The sequence below is a fragment of the Phascolarctos cinereus genome, unplaced genomic scaffold (assembly GCF_003287225.1).
Source record: "Phascolarctos cinereus isolate Bilbo 61053 unplaced genomic scaffold, phaCin_HiC Scaffold_5;HRSCAF=322, whole genome shotgun sequence".
In the NCBI taxonomy this organism is placed as follows: Eukaryota; Metazoa; Chordata; class Mammalia; order Diprotodontia; family Phascolarctidae; genus Phascolarctos; species Phascolarctos cinereus.
This window is the reverse complement of record NW_027555958.1, coordinates 241697352-241715635: the sequence shown is the minus strand read 5'-3', so window position 1 is coordinate 241715635 and position 18284 is coordinate 241697352. Positions and strand designations below refer to the sequence as shown.

Genomic DNA, 18284 nt, shown 5'->3' with positions numbered 1-18284 from the left:
TGCTCCTCCCCACTCCCTTTTCGTCCTGCACGCTTGGCCAAAAGGCATTGTTGGGGGCGGGTTCAGCTAAAAAAACTAGAGGTAGCTCTCGCGAGATCTGAGACAATACTTGAACGCCTGCAACGAGACTTTTGTTCTTTTCCCGGCTTGTGACCAGCGAGCAGCCATGAGGTGAGTTTCCTGCTGCCTGCCGCCGGGCCGTCGTTCCATCCGCGTCCATCCAGTCCCCAGATAGCTGAACTTGATCCAGGACGCCCTCGGGGGGACCCGGGGAGATGCAGTCCAGCCTTCCCGCTGGCTGTTTCCAACTCTTGCCCAGGCCGGGTGACCTGTTAGGCCCCGAGGCCCGTGCGCTCTGGACTCCCGAAGTGCCGCGGCCGCTGGCGCGCGCCGAGGCCGAGCCCCGGCTGTGGAGTCCGGCCCAGGCATGAAGCGTGCCCCCTGCGGCTGGCGGGGAGCGGCTTCCACGTGGGAAGGACCTGGGCCAAACCGGGGTGGGGGGCGGCTTAAAAAGGACCCCTAAAGCTTCTCCCCGAGCCGATATTCATTACCCCGCCCTTCGGCGCACAGGTTACCGCCGCTGCTCGTGGCCCAGCTCTCCTAGGCCCGAGTTCCGGCCCCCCCGCCCCACCCCCATCCTGGTGCTTGTATTGGGAATTGTACTCCTTCGTGGGTGACAGTTTGCTCTTTTGTGGAATGGCTGCGCGGCTTGTTGGCGGTGGGATGTTTAAAATGTAAAATCCGTCAGGATTATGGTCACAGTGGTTATGGACAAAGGACACTTTTAATAAAAGTTTATTGCAGTGGTAAAGGCTCTGACTCAGTGTTATGACGTCCACGTCATTTAACCGCTTTTCTCTTTGGCTCTGCAGCAGCAAAGTCTCTCGTGACACACTCTACGAAGCTGTGCGGGAGGTCCTGCATGGAACCCAGCGCAAACGCAGAAAGTAAATATCCTGGTTTTTTTGTTAGCGTCTGACTGGGGTGGTTGAGTGGTGGTGTGGTGCAGGGCTAGAGTGCCTGGAGTCAGGAAGACCTAAGTTCAAAGCTGGCCTCAGGTGCCTAATACTGTGTGATTACGGACAAGTCACTTAGCTTCTTTGTCGATTTCCTCCTCTGTAAAATGGGGATGCATTATATACCTCCCAAGGTTGTTATGAGGATCCAGTGAGATAATTCTAAATTGCTTGGCACGTAAAGATCATTTTATGCAAATGTTAGCTATCCTTATCGTCTGGTTTCTGGGAAGGATAAAAGCACTAATCTAATTTTTGTTCACATTTTTAAGGTTTTTGGAAACTGTGGAGCTGCAGATCAGTCTGAAGAACTATGATCCCCAAAAGGACAAACGTTTCTCTGGCACCGTCAGGTTGGCACCGTTTTGACTACACCCAGTCCTCAGTCTGTCCCTGACTCCCTCCCCTTTCTCAGTGATTGAAGAGGAAGGGCAGTCATGTGCAGTACTGATGTGCCAGGGTAGTTCAGACCCCCCTGCTCCAGGCAGGTGGGGCTGAACGGACCCCTACCCTGGGTCTTAAAACATGAGGGGAGGCGAGGGGAGGCCTTGGCCAAACCCGCCGGCTAGTTTGAGAAGCCAGACTAGCTGCTGGTGAATGTGAACTCAGGATCTGGGTAAGGCTTCCTTGGCCATGGTCCCAGGCTTCTCCGTCTTCTTCTTAAGGCTTAGGGTTACCCATAATCTATCCTTTGTCCCTTTCAGGCTTAAATCCACACCCCGACCTAAATTTTCTGTGTGTGTCCTGGGAGACCAGCAGCACTGTGATGAGGCCAAGGCTGTAGAAATCCCCCACATGGATATCGAGGCCCTGAAGAAGTTGAATAAGAACAAAAAATTAGTCAAGAAGCTGGGTGTGTGAAATGGGCACAGTTGTGATTTCAGACTGGAAAGGGAGGATGAGGCTGATGGGGGAGGAGTGGTTTCTTGGCAGTGCTGTCACGGGTATAGGATAGGTGTTTATCTGATGGTACTATATTTTTTTAGGTGTGGGTATAAATATAAAATGTAAATAGCATGGTGTATTGTGAAGTGTTTTTTGAATCTAGACCACCCTGGGTTTCCCTATGGTTGGAACTAGGTAGTCTTTAAAAGTTCTTCCAGTTGTAATTCTTAGTGCTCCTTGCTTTTAAGGAGTTTGCTCCATAATTGGGAAACTAAAATACGTAAAATAATTTTATTTTCATGGTGCTGCCACCATTTAGTACTTGCCAAGGATGTTAAATGCCAAGTTTCTGAGACCAAAGTTTAACAGCTCTTCAAAGGGAACTTTGAGGAAATCAGAGACCCCCTTATTGTTTCAGCCCTGAGAATGCATTACCTTGGAAAGACTTGGGCAGGGGCTCTGTTCTTTTGGGTGGGCTAGATGTGTTGGTTGGCCCTTGTTAGCCCTCCATCTGTTGTAACCCAGCTATGGGATCTGTAGCCCTTTTGTGGCGAGTAGAAGCGCGTTGTGTGGCTGGACTAATGTTTATCCAAAAACCATGGCTTTTTCAATAGCTAAAAAGTATGATGCCTTTTTGGCCTCTGAGTCCTTGATCAAGCAAATCCCTCGAATCCTGGGCCCTGGTCTGAACAAAGCCGGCAAGTTTCCATCTCTGCTCACCCACAATGAGAATATGGTGGCAAAGGTTGATGAGGTTAAATCTACCATCAAGTTCCAGATGAAGAAGGTGAGGGGGACGTTGTAGATGGGGTACCCTAACATGCTGTTTGGTCAGGGGTGATGTTTCCTCCCCCTTCAGAAATAAAAGTGGGGGAGACGAAGTGGGTGGATGGGTGTCCTCATTTAAATGTCTAATAGGTGACAACGCCCATTCTCTAGGAGCTTACCCCCTCCCCCCAAAAGGGGTGTGTGTGTGCATTTTCAGAAGAGCAGATATATGGCCAAAGGGATTTTTGGAGTGTTGATTATTAAACTTATTGAACAAGTTCTATGGTCCTTTAAGAGGGAGCATTCCATCCAACCTAAGGCAAAAAATGCCATGAACAGAGTCCTCCAGTTGGGGTTGTCATTGTAGTGGGGGCCTGGCTATGATGGAATTGGCATGGAAAGGTAGGCTGGAGTAGAGCAATGGGAGTGGCTATTTCTGAGGGGCTACAGAAGCCCAGGCAAGAATAGGTTTGTAACCTGACCTGCCTGGTGCTACAGGCATCATACAACTAGTAGGAACTGAAAGTTAGGTGGTTGTTTCCCCTTCTCCATAGACGCCCTCCTAGAGCTTGGGAGCGGCCTTGGTTCTTGAGTTTTAAGTAGTCAGGACCTTCTTGTGTCATCAGTCAGATTCACTGACGTTATCACGAAGTGGCCCTGGTTCTCCTCTGCCTTAGGTGCTGTGTCTGGCAGTGGCTGTTGGCCATGTGAAGATGACAGATGACGAACTTGTCTACAATATCCATTTGGCTGTCAATTTCCTGGTTTCTCTGCTGAAGAAAAACTGGCAAAATGTGAGGGCATTGTATATCAAGAGCACCATGGGCAAGCCCCAGCGGCTGTATTAAATCAACGTGGTGTTAATAAAATGGCGGAAGCTGCTAATGAATGGTTGCGTCCTGTATTCTGAGGGTACAGTTTGATGGGAGTGGGAGGGTCTGTAATACGATAGACCACAGTGGCTTCAGGTGAGGGTGGAAATGTTGGCCATGCAAGCTGTCTTTCTGTCATTCATTCCAAGCATGACGAGAGAAGGAACAGAATGACCTAAGGCCCCTTCCATTGCCAAAATCTTGTCCTCTCGTGGTAGGGTGGTCATGCTTCGGGGAGACATCTTTTTTTCTCCTGAGGTCTAGATTTCTACCTTGGATGAGTCCCCACCCAATATAGTAAGTAATGCTCTGTTCATGGCACTGCCCACAGACAGTACAGTGCTTCAGATATATTTAGGACTTGGTAAGTTTGAATCAAAAGTATAATTTCACTCACTTTACCATAAGACTAGTTACTATATGGCCTGTGATCATGAGATACTCCTTGCAGAGCTTGGGGAAGGATATATGGGGGTGGAAGGTAAGTCACTACAATCCTTCTTAATTCTGTCATCTGTTTAAAATGGCTACAGATAGTCCCTGAGAGCCAGAAAGTGACTCAAAAAATGTACTTTGGCCTTTGTTTAACAAGTGCTAGATTGGGAAAGTTCAGGGCCAGCTACATGAACTTAAGCCTTTTTAAACAGATAAAGGAATAAAATCCCCAAAAGAAATCTTAAAACTTTATTTCCTTAGCTGTCTGTTATACCTTGTCCATTAAGTGCCTGTTGTACACATTATTGAAAGTGAGGGTTCTGTGGGTAGTGTTGTGCTGGAACTGCGTTGGCCAATGAGATTGTTACATAGAGTTAGTCTCCAAATTAGGGAGATGCACATTCAAATCCTGCCTTTACTGCATTCTGGCTATGTAACTCTGGACAAGTCCCTTAATTTCATAGCTCCCTGAGCAGCTCTCCAGTACTTCTCCATCACAGATCAGTTACTGACATGGCTTGGCCCAGGGAATTTTCTCATTGGGAGTCCCCTTTTCTAATGAAATCACAGGCCCAGTCCAGTAAAATCCAATTCGATGTATAAACTAAAAAGAGTGAATATGCATTTATTAAATGCCTGCTATGTGCTAGGCCTTGTAGTAACCACTTTACAAATATTTAATGTAAAGAAATGGTGGAGGGAAAGTGGACAGCGTTGGACTCAGTTAAAACTATGAAGTTCACATCCCCACTTGGGACATTGAAGAGTTGAGTGCCTGAGCCTGGACAAATTACTGATCCCTAGATGGGTTGTAATCCAAGTTGGTAGGAGTCCCCTACATGGGTATAATCACAGATTCTTCATGTATGTACAAGGCTGCCTCTCTGTTTTGGATGTTTGGTAGAGGTGGAGGAGCTGTGCCCATGCCCAGCTGGCTGAAATGAATAGTTGGTGCCCTAGTGACTCCTGGCAGGTCCTACTGTTTCCTCTCTACTAACTTCCCAGTCCTGGTTCCTCCCTAGCATGGGGCCCCGGGGAAAGAAGTCCATGCCCTTCTTCACTTGTTGAAATGGAGATAGCTCACCTCCCAATGATTCCAACCAAGTGTCTGCTTCATTAGTCTTGGTAAATAAAGCATCTAAATCATACCCTTGTTTTTCAGGGTAAGTTCTAGGTTAATCCCTTCCCTGAGTCCAACCCCCCCCAAAAAAAAGTTACATTCAATTCCACTCAATTTCATTCCATTAATTGCTATATGGAAGGGAAGGGGGAAAGCGTAGTATTAAGTACTGTGGAGAAGGAAACCACTCCAGTATCTTTGCCAAGAAAACCCTAAATGGAGTCATGAAGAGTCAGACACAACTGGAAATGACTGAACATGTGCCACATACTATTCTAAGTGCTTTACAAATATTTCATATGGAGGAAAAAAGAACACCAAAGATGAGGTAAAGTGCGAGGGTCCCCGTGGGACAATGGGAGGGGAAGCTAGGTGGCGTTGTGGATAGAGCTCTGGCCTTGGAGTCAGGAGGACCTGAGTTCAAATCCGGTCTCAGTCAGACATAACACTCACTAGCTGTGTGACCCTGGGCAAGTCACTTAATCCCATTGCCTCAAAAAAAAAAACAACTAATCATCCCAACGGGACAATGGAAATGGATGCCAAGTTTAGGATCCTAACCTGTTGGTGCAAATCCCAGCCATGGCATTCAGTGTGTGACCTTGGGCCAGTCACAACCTCTGAGGACCTCAGTCAGTTTTTCCTCATGTAAAATGAAAAGACTCATTTGACAATAAATGAAAGAGAAGCCAAACGCTCCCAGCTGTCAGGGAGCTTATATCCTAATGGAAAAGACAATACATAAAGGTTTCAGCTGTGAATCAGATGGAAAAGTCACATGTTTCCTTAGGAAAAAACACCAAGGCAGATGGTGATGCCGCTTCTTTCATATCATTTCTACCAATAATCATGTCAGTTTCTGATGTTGAATCATTTGACAGTGCCAAGGACTTTTGGTGGCAAAAAACTTTCTTTCCTGGGTCTTCTGTGGTTGTGGCTGCAGCTGCACCTCCAGGGACAGCTGCTGGGCCACATCTGCACAAGGATTGCCTCTTCGGACAATTGTTCCCTGCACAGGGCTGAAAGCCTGGCTATTCCAAAAACTCTTGTAGGGCTCTGGGTCTTGAGCATTTCTACAAGGGTCTGAGTGGTGGAGTCAGTGGTTTGACTTCATCAACAGCCTCAGGGGATCTTCTTGTTTAATCATTTTCAGTCATGTCTGACTCTTCATGACCCCATTGGGGGTTTTCTTGGCAAAGATACTGGAGTGGTTTGCCATTTCCTTCTCCAGCTCATTTTCCAGATGTGGAAACTGAGGCAAGCAGGGTGAAGTGACTTGCCTGAGGTTAGATTTGAACTCAGGTCTTCCTAACTTCAGGCCTGGTGCTATATCCACTGTGCCATGGTTGCCTTGCTTACTCCAAAGACCCTTCCAGCTCTGTACTTGGGATTCCCTAACTGCCAACTATGGTAGATAGCCCAATGGTCCCCAATACAGAGAAAGAGCTGCTTAATTCTTATTTGAAGTCTATTTTCTCTGCCAAGGAAAATTATCTTTGTACTAGAAAGGACACAACAAAAATGGCTAATGAGGAGTTGATAACTAGGACATATAAGGATGTGGTAAGAGCCCTTGGTAACTGCCCTTTATGTAGCTAGGTGTCACAATGGACAGAGTGCTGGACCTAGCATTGGGAAGACCTAAGTTCAGATTTGATCTCAGACACTTACTAAACTGTTTGACTTCATGCAGGTCACTTAATCTCGATTTGCCTCAGATTCCTCATCTGTAAAATGGAGATAATAACTGCACCCACCTCTTACAGTTGTTGAGACGATCAAATAAGGTAATATTTGTAAAGTGCTTAGCACATTTACTATATAAGTGCTGGCTTATTGTTGTTATTTTTATTATTAATTGAAATTACTTGGAGGACCACCAAGCCTTACCTCCAAGTCTTTATTGTCCAGAGAAAAGCAACCACGATGAAGAAAGACCTTGCGATCAATCCATAGAAGGAGCTAGTGAAGGAACTGGTGATTTTTTTTCTTGCTGGAAGACTTGGAGAAACATATGACAGCTATTTTTCAGCAGAGGGATTAAATGGTTCTATTTAGCCCCAGAAGGCAGAATCCAGGGCTCTGAGCAGAAGGGAGGCACAGACAATCACATCTGACATTCAAGAAAATTCGTGTAGACCATCTACAAAGGTGTATCAGGACTGTGATCTGCTTGGAGGGAGGGAGGAGGGCTATCTCACTTAAAAAATCCTAGATTCTTGGGGAAGCAAGCACGAGGTCCTAGGCTAAGCCCTGGGGATACGAGGAGGGGAATGTCACAGTCCCTTGAGTGGAGTCTATAATCAAATGGGACGAAGAGGAGTGGGACTCAGAATATATATCAAATACACTAGGTAGAGTAGGAAGTAGAATATAATAAGGGCAAAGGGGGGACCCAGACAACTAATGTTCTGAGAGAACTTGAGGAGAGAGATTTTGAAGTGAGAGATCCCTGGGGATGGGGGATGGAGGATGGGGTAGGGATCAGGGAAGGCTTCATGAGACTTGAAGGAAGAAGATTTTTGCCAGCATTTAGCCCAAGGTCTTGTACGTAGTAGGAGGAATTTTTAAAATGTTTATTAAATTGAACAGGCACTGCAGAGGAAAGTGTGCTTCAGGCTCTTGGGTAGGCTTGTGTGACTGCAGGAGAATGGGAGAGGCCAGCAGGAGATGGGGAAATCAGTAATGGAGTAGTTTGATGGAAATATAGAATGTGTGAAGGAGGGTAAAGTGAAATCTAGTTGGCAAGGCAGGGTAGAGCCAGATTCTGAGCCCTATCTCTGATGTATGGGGGAGAGAGAGAGAGAGAGAGAGAAGAGAGAGAGAGAGAGAGAGAGAGAGAGAGAGAGAGAGAGAGAGAGAGAGAGAGAGAGAGAGAGATCTTTTTAATGGAGCAGATAGAGAATTGGCCTTGGAGTCAGAATGATCTGAATTTTAATCCTGCCTCAGACACTTACCAGTTGAATGACTCTGGGCAAGTCATTTCAGCTCTCTGGGCCTCAGTTTCCTCATCTGTAAAATGAGGGGATTGGATGTGATGACATCTCTAACACCCTATCTATGATCCTTATGCAGTTTTTAAGCCTTAAACTGTTTACATTTTAATAAATGATCTTTTAAAGATTTGATAAACATTATCTGTAATCTTTCTGATGACGAACAACATTTTCTTTTCTTGTACCTTACCCAGGCTTCAGTTCTAATTGCCACAGTGAAAACTGAGTATAGTGGAAAGAACACTTGTCCTCAATCGATCAACATTTATTTAAAAAAAACAAACCCTACTATGTGCCAGGCACTGTGCTCAGCACTGGGGATACAAAAAAGAGGCAAAAGAGAGTCCTTGCCCTTGAGTTTACAATCTAATGGGGGAGACAACATACAAATAAATATATACAGAGCAAGCTGTATATACAGGATAAATCGGAGATAATTAACAGAGGAAAGGTGCAGAATGAACAGGGGTTAGGGAAGGCTTCCTGTAGAAAGTGGGATTTTAGTTGGAACTTAAGGGAATCCAGGGAGGTCAGCAGGCAGAGTAGAGGAGGAAGAGTGTTCCAGGCTTGGGTGATAACCAGATAGAATGCTTGGAATTGAGAGACAGGAGTCTTGTTTGGGGAACAGCCGAGAGGCCAGTGTCATCGGATCAAAGAGTACATGTTAGGGAGTGAGGCATAAGAAGGCTGGAAAGGTAGGGGGGAACTAGTTATGAAGGGCTTTGAATGCCAAACTGAGCATTTCGTATTTGATCCTGAAGGCAATAGGGAGCTACTGGAGTTTGTTGAGATGGGGAATGATTTTCCTGAAACTTGTACTGACCCCAGGAATCCTGTGCTGCTGATGTCCTGCTAGCTGTTTGACCTTGGTCAAGTCATTAAACCTCTTTGGATCTCAGTTTTCCCATCCCTAAAATAGAAATAACAATTCCTCCTTGGTAATATGTTTCAGCCTGCTTCTGCCTCACACATGCCTCTCCCTTGCCCTTTGCATGATCCTCAATTTTAATTCTTTGGAGACTGGCATTACATATTTTCCAGCCATGTAACATTACCAGAAGAATATTAATGTTAACAAGATGGTCCTTTGTTTCTGGGAGAAGCTGGTGGTCATTAAAAACACTGTCCTCTCTTTTTAAACATATTTACTCAACGAATCAATCATCAAGCACTTATTAAACATTTACTATGTTCCAATAACTATGCGAAATGCTAGGGATACAAAGAAAAAACGAAGGCAGTTTCTGCCTTCAAAGACCTTACATTTGATTAGGGAGGATAATATGCACAGAAATACATGTATGCAGTAGTGTTAAAAGGGATAGAAGTCACCTTCTTGCTGACATTGTCCAGGTGGGTTTTCCTAGCATAAACACTCTTCCACTCTGGGAAATAGTATCAAAAGATAAGTACTTTTCTTTATTTTTTTTAAATTAGCTCTGAGCCCCCAGCTAGTGACAACATTTCAGATAAAATATCTCAGTGTTAGATCTATCTCTGTCTCTTCTCTGAGGATATTTTTCTCCCTCAGTAGCTTCCTCTCAACTCTATTGTCAATATTAGTACAACCCCAACTCACAATTTCCAGTGGTTACCATTGTTTATAAAAATAAAGTAAACATTTGAAACAAAGAAAGTAAACTAACTTCCCCCTATGCCCAGAGGAAAAAGCTTTGGGCTACCTTGAGGAAAAGAGATTAAGGATTACTGCTTTGGGGTCTATAATCTAGGGATTTCAGCAACACAGCTTCTGTCCTGGTTTTCCTTATGGCCACTTCACTCCTGATCCCTTTCTTTATGGCAGTTTCCCACTCAGATCCATGTGGCTTCTTTACAGCTTTTCTTCCTCCAATTCCACACTTCTTCTGATCATCCTGTTAGGAGCTGAATCTATCTGGTAGATTCAGTGAATTTACTTTCAAAGATCATGCTGAGGTGTGGCCCATCATTCTTCATTTTACCTTTGCTCCCTTTGTAATTCATTGAAGGCACTAATCTCACCTCATGAAGGGATGCTTGGCTTAGACATATTTTATTTATACATTAAAACCTCATCAAATGTGACTGCATCAATTGAACTGTGGAATGGATTAATATTCTTCTCCCCTTACATAAATAAGATTGTGTGTGTGTGTGTGTGTGTGTGCGCACGCATGCATGCACGCGTGCACAAATATATATAAGATAGGGTGGGACACAGAATATGTCAGGTTTATCAGGAGGTAGAATATAATAAGGGTAAAGGAGAGATCTAGACAAAATGATCTGGAAGAATTTGAAGACAGAAAGATCTCTGGAGATATAGATACACATATACACATACCTATATCTAGCCACCCATCCATTCATCTATCTATCTATCTATCTATCTATCTATCTATCTATCTATCTATCTATCTATCTAAACAGAGACAGAGACAGACACACACACAGATTAAGTGGAAGATAACCATAAAGGAGAAGGCACTCACAGCTGGAGAGGAAGTGAGTAAGGAAATGAGAAGGGCACTGCAGAAGGGTGAATTTGAGCTGAGTCTTGAAGGAATTGGGAGATTCTCAAGAGTGGAGGCAGGGAGGAAAAGCAGGGGCATGGGGGATAGCCAGTGCAAAGGCAGAGAAATGGAGTCAGAACACCATGTAGGAGGAAGAGGAAACAGGATAGTATTATTGGACTTGAGCGTGTGAAGGAGAGTGATGTATAAGAAGACTGGAAAGATAAGAATGGACCAGGTTGTATAGAGCTTTATTTAAATGACAAATAGAGCTTATTTGGTCCCAGGAGTAATAGGGAGCTATGGAGTTTATTGAGTAAGAGTGTGTGTGACCATGGTCACACTTAACACTTTATTTTTTTCCCCTTTTTTTCCTTTTTAGGCAATTGGGGTTAAGTGACTTGCCCAGGGTCACACAGCTAGTGATAGGTATTTGGTCTGAGTCCACATTTGAACTCAGGCCCTCCTCACTTCAGGGCCAGTGCTCTATCCACTGCACCACCTAGCTGCCCCCACACTTAACACTTTAGAAAAGTCACTTTAGAAACTATGTGGAAGATGGATTGGAGTAAAGAGAGGGCTGAGTCAGGGAGACCAGTTAGGAGGCTATTGAAAGAATCCAGGTGAGAGGTGATGGGGACTTGAACTAAGGTAGCAGTGTGAATAGATCAAAAGGGACATATTTAATATGTGTTGTGAAGAAAGATGGGGAATCCCTGGACATCCTCCATGATAATGGCGAGCACCTCTGGTAAACCAGTGTTTCCCTATTTTATGCCTCACTCGGTATTAATAATCAGAAGTTATTAAACAGAATTTCCTCTGTTGTCTTTGAAGAAATTTTATGTAGCTTTGACACATGCATAGGAGATAGCTTGTTAATTTTCTCTTTGGTGTTTTTACTCATGGTTTCTAACCCAATACCTAAATTGTGTTTTTTTTTTTAATTTTATTTTCAGGTCTGAATTCTCTTCCTCCTTCCTCCTTTCCCAGCCATTGAAAAGGAAAGAAAAACAAAACCTGTTATAAATTTATGTAGTCAAGCAATACAAATTTCCTCATTAGGAAAGAAAATTTTCTCATCAACTAGGTAGAAATCTGAAGGTGATAGTATGTTTTATCAGTCCTTTGGAATTATGTTTGGTCATTGTATTGATCAGAGTACCTCAGTCAATTTTACAGATTGGCATGGAAGCTTTAACCTGCTGTTTTGGTCACCTGGACCAGTTCGTCTCTCTTTAGGCATCCTTTTTTTTTTTTAGCAGGGAAGAATAGGCAATGGGATTAAGTGACTTGCCCAGAGTCACACAGCTAGTAAGTGGCTGAGGCTGGATTTCAACTCAGGTCCTCCTGACTTGAGGGCCAGTGCACCCGTTGTACCACTTAGCTGCCCCTCTCTTTAGACACCTTGGTGGCTTCTCCCCTCCTGGGAGCTCCCTGCATTGGTTCTGGACTTAATTTGAACACTCCATTAACTTTAGTTCTACTATAACTCGCAACTCCCCAAGCTTGAGGTCCGCCATTCTCAGCCTCCTAAGCATCAGGGATTATAAACTTTCAGCCCCAAAAGGGGTCTCCTAACACTTTATGTGCAACTCACTCCTGAATATAATAACATTGTTTTGTATTACACCAGTCAATGTCAACATCATACTAGAATATAAGTTTCTTGAGGGCAGAAACTTATCAGTTTCACTTCTCAGCTTTGTTTCCCTAGTACCTGGCTCGGGGGTTCAGTGCTTGGTCCATACGGTTGCTTGTTGAATATACACTGGATAGTTTTTGAAGATACTTGGCTAAAACGACCTTTTCTAACGAATAGTTATAACCTGAAAAGTTGTCATCTTTGCTGTGGAGAGGGGAGAATACTTGGAAGGATGATGGGGAAAGAAGGAAGAAGAGGACAAGGCAGGAAAGAAAGTGGCAAGTGGGAGAGGGAAGAAAAGTGTTTGGGGGTAGTGGCTGATTATATTAGAAATCAGTTTGAGGGGCAGCTAGGTGGCACAGTGGATAGAACACTAGCCCTGGAGTCAGGAGGACCTGAGGTCAAATACAGCCGCAGACACTTATTAGCTGTGTGACCCTGGGTGAGTCACTTCATCCTGTTCACCTCAAAAAGAAAATAAATCCATTTGAGTAATTTTTGACCGTAGACCTAAGTCCAGAATCAAATCAGACTTGAGGAGGGGTAGGGAGAGACAGGGAAGAGAATAGAAGAGAAAGAAAGGGAAAGGGAGGGGAGGGAAAAGGAGGGGAAGAGAAGAAAAAGGTACTGAGGAGAGAAGTGAAGGGAGAGATAGAAACAGAAAAAGATAGTACTTTCTTTAGTGTTATTGGCTTTGGGAGGGAAAAAAAGCAAGCAACCCATGAAAAACAGTGAAAGTCCCTAGTGTTAACAATCACTGAGCTGTTCTGGGCCACATTTATTGTAGACCAGAGGCCCCAAAGATTCTTTGATTTCTAGAATTTTAGATAGTAAGAGAGGGCTTTAGGGATCATCTAATTCAACTGCCTTATTTCCAAGATGGGGAAACAGAGGCATAGGAAAGGAAAATGTCCGGTTGAAAGTCACACAATTATTAAGTAGCAGAGCCAGGATTAGAACCCAGTGCTTCTAACTCCCCTTCCCCACTTCTTTTTCCAAGAATTTCACTCTTGTTCATCCACAGTTATCCCCAGCCCAGAGAAAAATGCAATACAACCAACCACTTTTTAAAAAAGCCTTTTCTTCCACTCTAACACTTTCTCTTCCGGGTAACGGAATGGGAGGAATATGACACCTAAGTTCACATTTACTGTGTGACCTGGGGTAAGTAATTTTTATTCTCTGAGCCTCAGTTTCCCCATCCATAAAAAATGGGCTAGTAATAATTCCTGTCTCCCTCACAGGAGGATTATAAGGTTCAATAAGATAGTGGGTGAGACAGTGTATTGGAACACTTTTTTTTTTAATTTTCTAGACTTTCGATTTTATTGGCTCAGAAAACTCCTTCCACTATTGCAGATGTGCAATTGCTCAGCAGTTTATAGCCTTAGGCATGTGCGAGGTTAGGTGACTTCTTCAGGGTCATGTGGCCAGAGTATGACTGAGGGTCTTCCTGACTGAGAAGCTGACTCTAACCACTATGCAGAGCTGTCCCTCATAACCATAAAACCTAAATTTCATAGATCCGGAGCTGGAAGGGACCTTAAAGTTCATATGGCCAATCGACAAGCATTTATTATAGGCCAACTAGGTGTTGGGATCTGCGTTAGGTGCTGGGAATATACAAAGACAAAAATGAAACTGTCCCTGCCTTCAAGGAGCTTATATTCTAAGAAGAGGAGGGAAGACAATATGTATGTGTGTATATACATATATCTATCTATGTATATACAAAATACATATCATTAGTTTGGAAGATGAGGGCACTAGCAGCTAGGTCACAATCAAGGAAGGCTTCATGTAAGAGGCAGCATTTCAGCTGAATATTAAAAGAAACAACGGATTTTTAGAGGCAGGGGTGCATTTCAGTGTATGTGAAACAGCCCCCTCCTTTTATGGATAATGAAACTGAGGCCAAAGGCTACATGGATAACAGAGCCAGGATTGAAACCTGGTTCTGTCCTTACTCCACCACTGATGCCACACAGAGCTGTGGTTTGAAGTCGGGTGCCATGGACTCCACCACTTAACTCTTTCCACCAGGCCTCCTGGGGCTAGTCTCATGCTTCCTTCTCTCACCCCAGGACATCAAGGTGGTCTTCACACACCTTAGGATCCCATCTCACCTCTTCACCTCACAGCTCCTCCCCATCCTTGTTCCCTACTGGCTCTAACTGGCTATTTCAATTTGGGATTGGGGAGGTGGGCTTAACTTTAGCTTGGCCAAAGGAACATCCTTGGTATTTAACCCTCTGAATGAACTGTCCTGGGAGTGGAATCAGAAGGCTGGGAAGTAGCCATCTGGCATGTGACTTTGTCAAAGGCTTTTTGGAAATCTAACTCAACAATATCCTCTGGTCTTACTTAGCTCATCTACACACTTATTTACTGTCTCCAAGAATGCCAAACAACACAGTATCACAGATCCAGAGCTCAGAAGGTCCCTAAGAGGTCAACTAGTCCACCATCTTCATCTAGCGGATGAAGTTCAGGCCCAGGCTGGTTAAGAGATTGATCCAAGGTCATACAGGTATAGTAAGCATCGAACCCAGGTCCTGCCTTTGCATTATCTAATAGGAGTTCTTTCCCCAAATTCTCTCCCGTCCACCCAATCCCTCTATAGAGGCCTGACCTCCCTCGACCCCTAGAGACTGCATTTTAGGAGAGACATTGATGAGTTGGTGAGCATGTAGAATATTCCAGAATCAGGATAGCATTGGGGTGGAGTGGGGGGGCAGATGACAGGCCACAAAGCTGACCCACAAGCAAATAACTTTAATTTTTTCCAAGCAGAAGCTCGGCCTCCTGAGGGCCACTGCCCTGCCACACGCCTCGGATATGATACAACCCATCACAGCTGGATTAAAAAAATACACAAAAATATATATATATATAATATATATAATATACATTACAAAACTGGGTGTGGGGAGAGGGAGGGAAGGGCGTGGGGTGGCCTGAGCAATTTGTAATCCATGAAGGGCCTGGGGAAGCTCAGGGGTAGGGACACACCTTGGGAGGGGGTGACGTGGGTAGGAGAGAAGGGGAACAGTACTTCATATGAAACTCATAAATAATCAAAGGCTTTTGCTACCTCCTCCAAGCTGGTGTTGGGGGAAGGCTAGTGGGAGTGGCTCTTTGGGGCTATGGGCACACCAGGAGGAGAAAGGGAGGGTTAACCTTCATTCCCAGATGTAGGCCTGAGAGGACTGGTCCTCACCAAAAGCCCTAGAAGAGAAGATGGGGTAACCCACATCTCCATCTATTCTTTCTTTTAGACATCTCAACCAAACAGGAATTTTAAACTTGATGAGCTAAACAATAGGGACCCTGGAGGTGGGGTTCTGAGCTGATCCCTAAAGAGATGGGGCCCTTCAGTTCTCTCCCATGCTCTAGCTACGTCTGATTCTCCAGTTGCCTGTCCAGTCCTAGGCTCTAGGCCATAGGCCCTTAACCCATTCCCTCTCCCCACTCCCAACCTTAGCCCTAAGAGCAAGGGTCTCCCCAAAGGGAAGTCCAGACTGAAATCTCTGTGAGAGCAAGATGGTGTTGTTTTTGTCCTCTGGAGAAGGCACTTAATTAAGGGCTGTTAAGTCAATTATTCAAGTTTGGTTGGAGTGAGAAGGGAATAGTATTGGGAATTGGTTCCCCTTGACAGCACCAGAGAGGGAATTAGATACAATGCGGTCTAATTCCTGGGATGGGAGTATGGTGGTAACACCAACCAGCAATGGTCTAGGCAGATGGTGGCAAGAACACAGCTAGGCTGCTGGGGGGCTCCATAGGACAGCTCTGGGGGCACCTTTAGAAAAGCACGGCAACTGCAGGATGTGTATGGGTGGTGTGTTTCTGTGAGGTATTTTGTGGGGGAAGGAGGCTGCCTATGTTTGGGGGGTGGGATCTGGGGGTAGTTATGGCTGGGAAAGTTGGAGATTGAGCTGGTCCTCCTTAGGAAAGGGGAAGGACACCCAGAATTAGGGCCTGTAAGTCCTTCTTGAAGGTGGCACAGCTAACGATCACTATCTTTGCTTCAAACATTTGGAATGGCCACCAGCCCTCTCCTCTTCCATGACCTAAATTATAAGGTTTGGGTGGTGGACTCTCAGCCCACTCACCTAGTATTCAGTAACTATGATTCTTTATTTCCACCTCCAACTTCCTTAGGTCCACAAACTTGCCTAAACAGGTGACTTGGTCCTGGCTCTTTGGTGTGGCTCCACAGAGATCCCACATCAAACCAGCTGCAGACCCTACTACTTGACCCTCGTCCATCTCCTCGAACCCTCAGGGCATCCCACAATGGAGTAACCCCATGCTCCATGTTGGAAGCCATCTACCTAGCGACCCCATCTCCACCCTCTACTGGCTTCAGCTAGAACTGGCCTTGGGAATGCAGGGATACCACAAGCTGCTGACCTTCCTTGTGACGACCCCTCCTCTGATCAGCTCCACTCCTAACTCCCTGCTTCATCATTCATCATTCCATTCTCCAGCCATCTCTCCTTCCACCTCTGCTTCTCACCCACTCCTCTTTCCCAGTTTTACTCTATAGTCTTCTGCTATCTACTTCCAAAGTCCTCCTCCCCCCCACTTCAGCTGACTGCCTTTAGGACTATGGTCTTCCCATCACACTCCTCAAAACCCTTTCTCTGGGTGGGAGGAGTCTCACTTTTCTGGGACCCATCTCTAATTTTTCTTCAACCTTAACTGAGCTTGTCCCAGACCATTCCCCTGGACCAGAGCCTGCTTCTCAGCAAACTTACAAGGTTTTTTTGTCCTCTTTCCATTCTAGAGAGGCCCCCATTGCCCCAAATCCAGGTCAGCCAGAGCCCCACTTGAACTGGATAATGGTGAAGAGGGGAGGGTGGGAAAGGAGAAGAAGAGTTTTGGTGTGAGAAGGGGCTGGCTGCCCCATGCCTGAGGCTAGTCTGTCTTCTTCAACAATTAAAGCATAGACCACAGTACAGTGGAGTGTATATAGGGGTAGGGCTTGTCCTGGGCCTGGGACCTGGGTCAGCAGGCGGGTAGAAGGTTAAGGGGCATGTCCTAGACCAAGGCCCCCAGGTCAGGAGGTAGGGATGAGAAGGGGAGACACGTCTTGGGCTCTGGCCCTGGTAGGCAGGTGGTAGTTGAATCAGGAAAGGAGACCCTAGTCCTTGACCAGCTTATAGACATGATGCTGGGCCCCGTGCTCACTGGTGGAGACTTCGAAAACAAAGGCAATGACCAGCAGTGTCTCCTGGGAGTCTCGACTTGTCACTACCTGGAATGTAAGAGGGAAGGGGAAGAGGTCAGGCAGAGATGTGATACACAAGGAAGGAGCCTTATCTCCTCAGGCCTTGGAGCTTTTTTTCCTACCACTGATTTTCTGGGTGACATTGGGCAAGTCACTTCATTTTTCTGGGCCTCTGCTTTCTCCTCTGGGAAATGGGAAGGAAAGAAGGAACCAAGCATTTGTCAAACGTCTAGTATGTGTCAAGCACTTTATAAATATTATCACATTGGATCCTCACAATAACCCTGGGAGGTAGGTGTCATTATTATGCCTGTTTTACTGATGAAGAAACTGAGGCAGACAATGGTTAAGTGACTTGTTGAGGGCCATACATCTAGTAAGTGTCTGAGTCTAGATTTGAACTCAGGTCTTTAACTCCAGGCCCAGCACTGTGTCTACTGTGCTAACTAGCTACCCAGATGGAACACAGGGGAAACAGGGGATGGGATATGGAACCTTCTGAGAGCCTTCCAGCTCTCATATTGGAGAATTCTATAGCTGCTATGGGGTGAGGGGAGAGGAAGGGAAGGGGACTGGCCCCTACCTGTAGGATAGTGAAGTTCTCCAAGACGCTGTTCATCATATACTTCTCAGGTAGGTGTTTCAGCTTGTGGATAAAGTTGATCATGTATTCACACATGGGGGAGCGATGAATGCGGTACACGAAACGGCCATTCTCCAGCCTCGCGTACTCCGTCTGCGGTCAGAGGACACGTGGTGCTTGCTGGTTTCCCTTCCTTCCCCCCTCCCCACCCTCTTCCCTTATGCAATGCTTGGCTC

At 45.4% G+C, this 18284-nt stretch overlaps 2 protein-coding genes across 2 annotated transcripts in view; one reads left to right on the top strand and one right to left on the bottom strand.

Moving 5' to 3' along the window:
- Nucleotides 1-66: 66 nt before the first annotated feature.
- Nucleotides 67-3558, top strand: RPL10A (ribosomal protein L10a). The gene is made up of 6 exons (XM_020999588.2): nt 67-171; nt 873-947; nt 1289-1369; nt 1721-1869; nt 2516-2688; nt 3347-3558. Exons 1-6 carry the CDS (start codon nt 167-169, stop codon nt 3515-3517), a joined length of 654 nt encoding a protein of 217 aa, XP_020855247.1. The 5' UTR covers nt 67-166; the 3' UTR covers nt 3518-3558.
- Nucleotides 3559-14989: 11431 nt separating this feature from the next.
- TEAD3 (TEA domain transcription factor 3) overlaps nt 14990-18284 on the bottom strand; it is a 33727-nt gene continuing 30432 nt past the window's right edge. Inside the window, 2 exon segments of the mRNA XM_078155683.1 lie at nt 14990-17492; nt 18049-18201. Coding sequence (XP_078011809.1) covers nt 17379-17492; nt 18049-18201 — 267 coding nt within the window. The 3' untranslated portion in view covers nt 14990-17378.

Bases quoted from the DNA above. Each gene is read 5' to 3' on its own strand.
- RPL10A (XM_020999588.2), top strand. The intron at 1,370-1,720 runs GTTGGCACCGTT...TGTCCCTTTCAG, and splicing joins CGTTTCTCTGGCACCGTCAG to GCTTAAATCCACACCCCGAC. The intron at 2,689-3,346 runs GTGAGGGGGACG...CCTCTGCCTTAG, and splicing joins TCAAGTTCCAGATGAAGAAG to GTGCTGTGTCTGGCAGTGGC.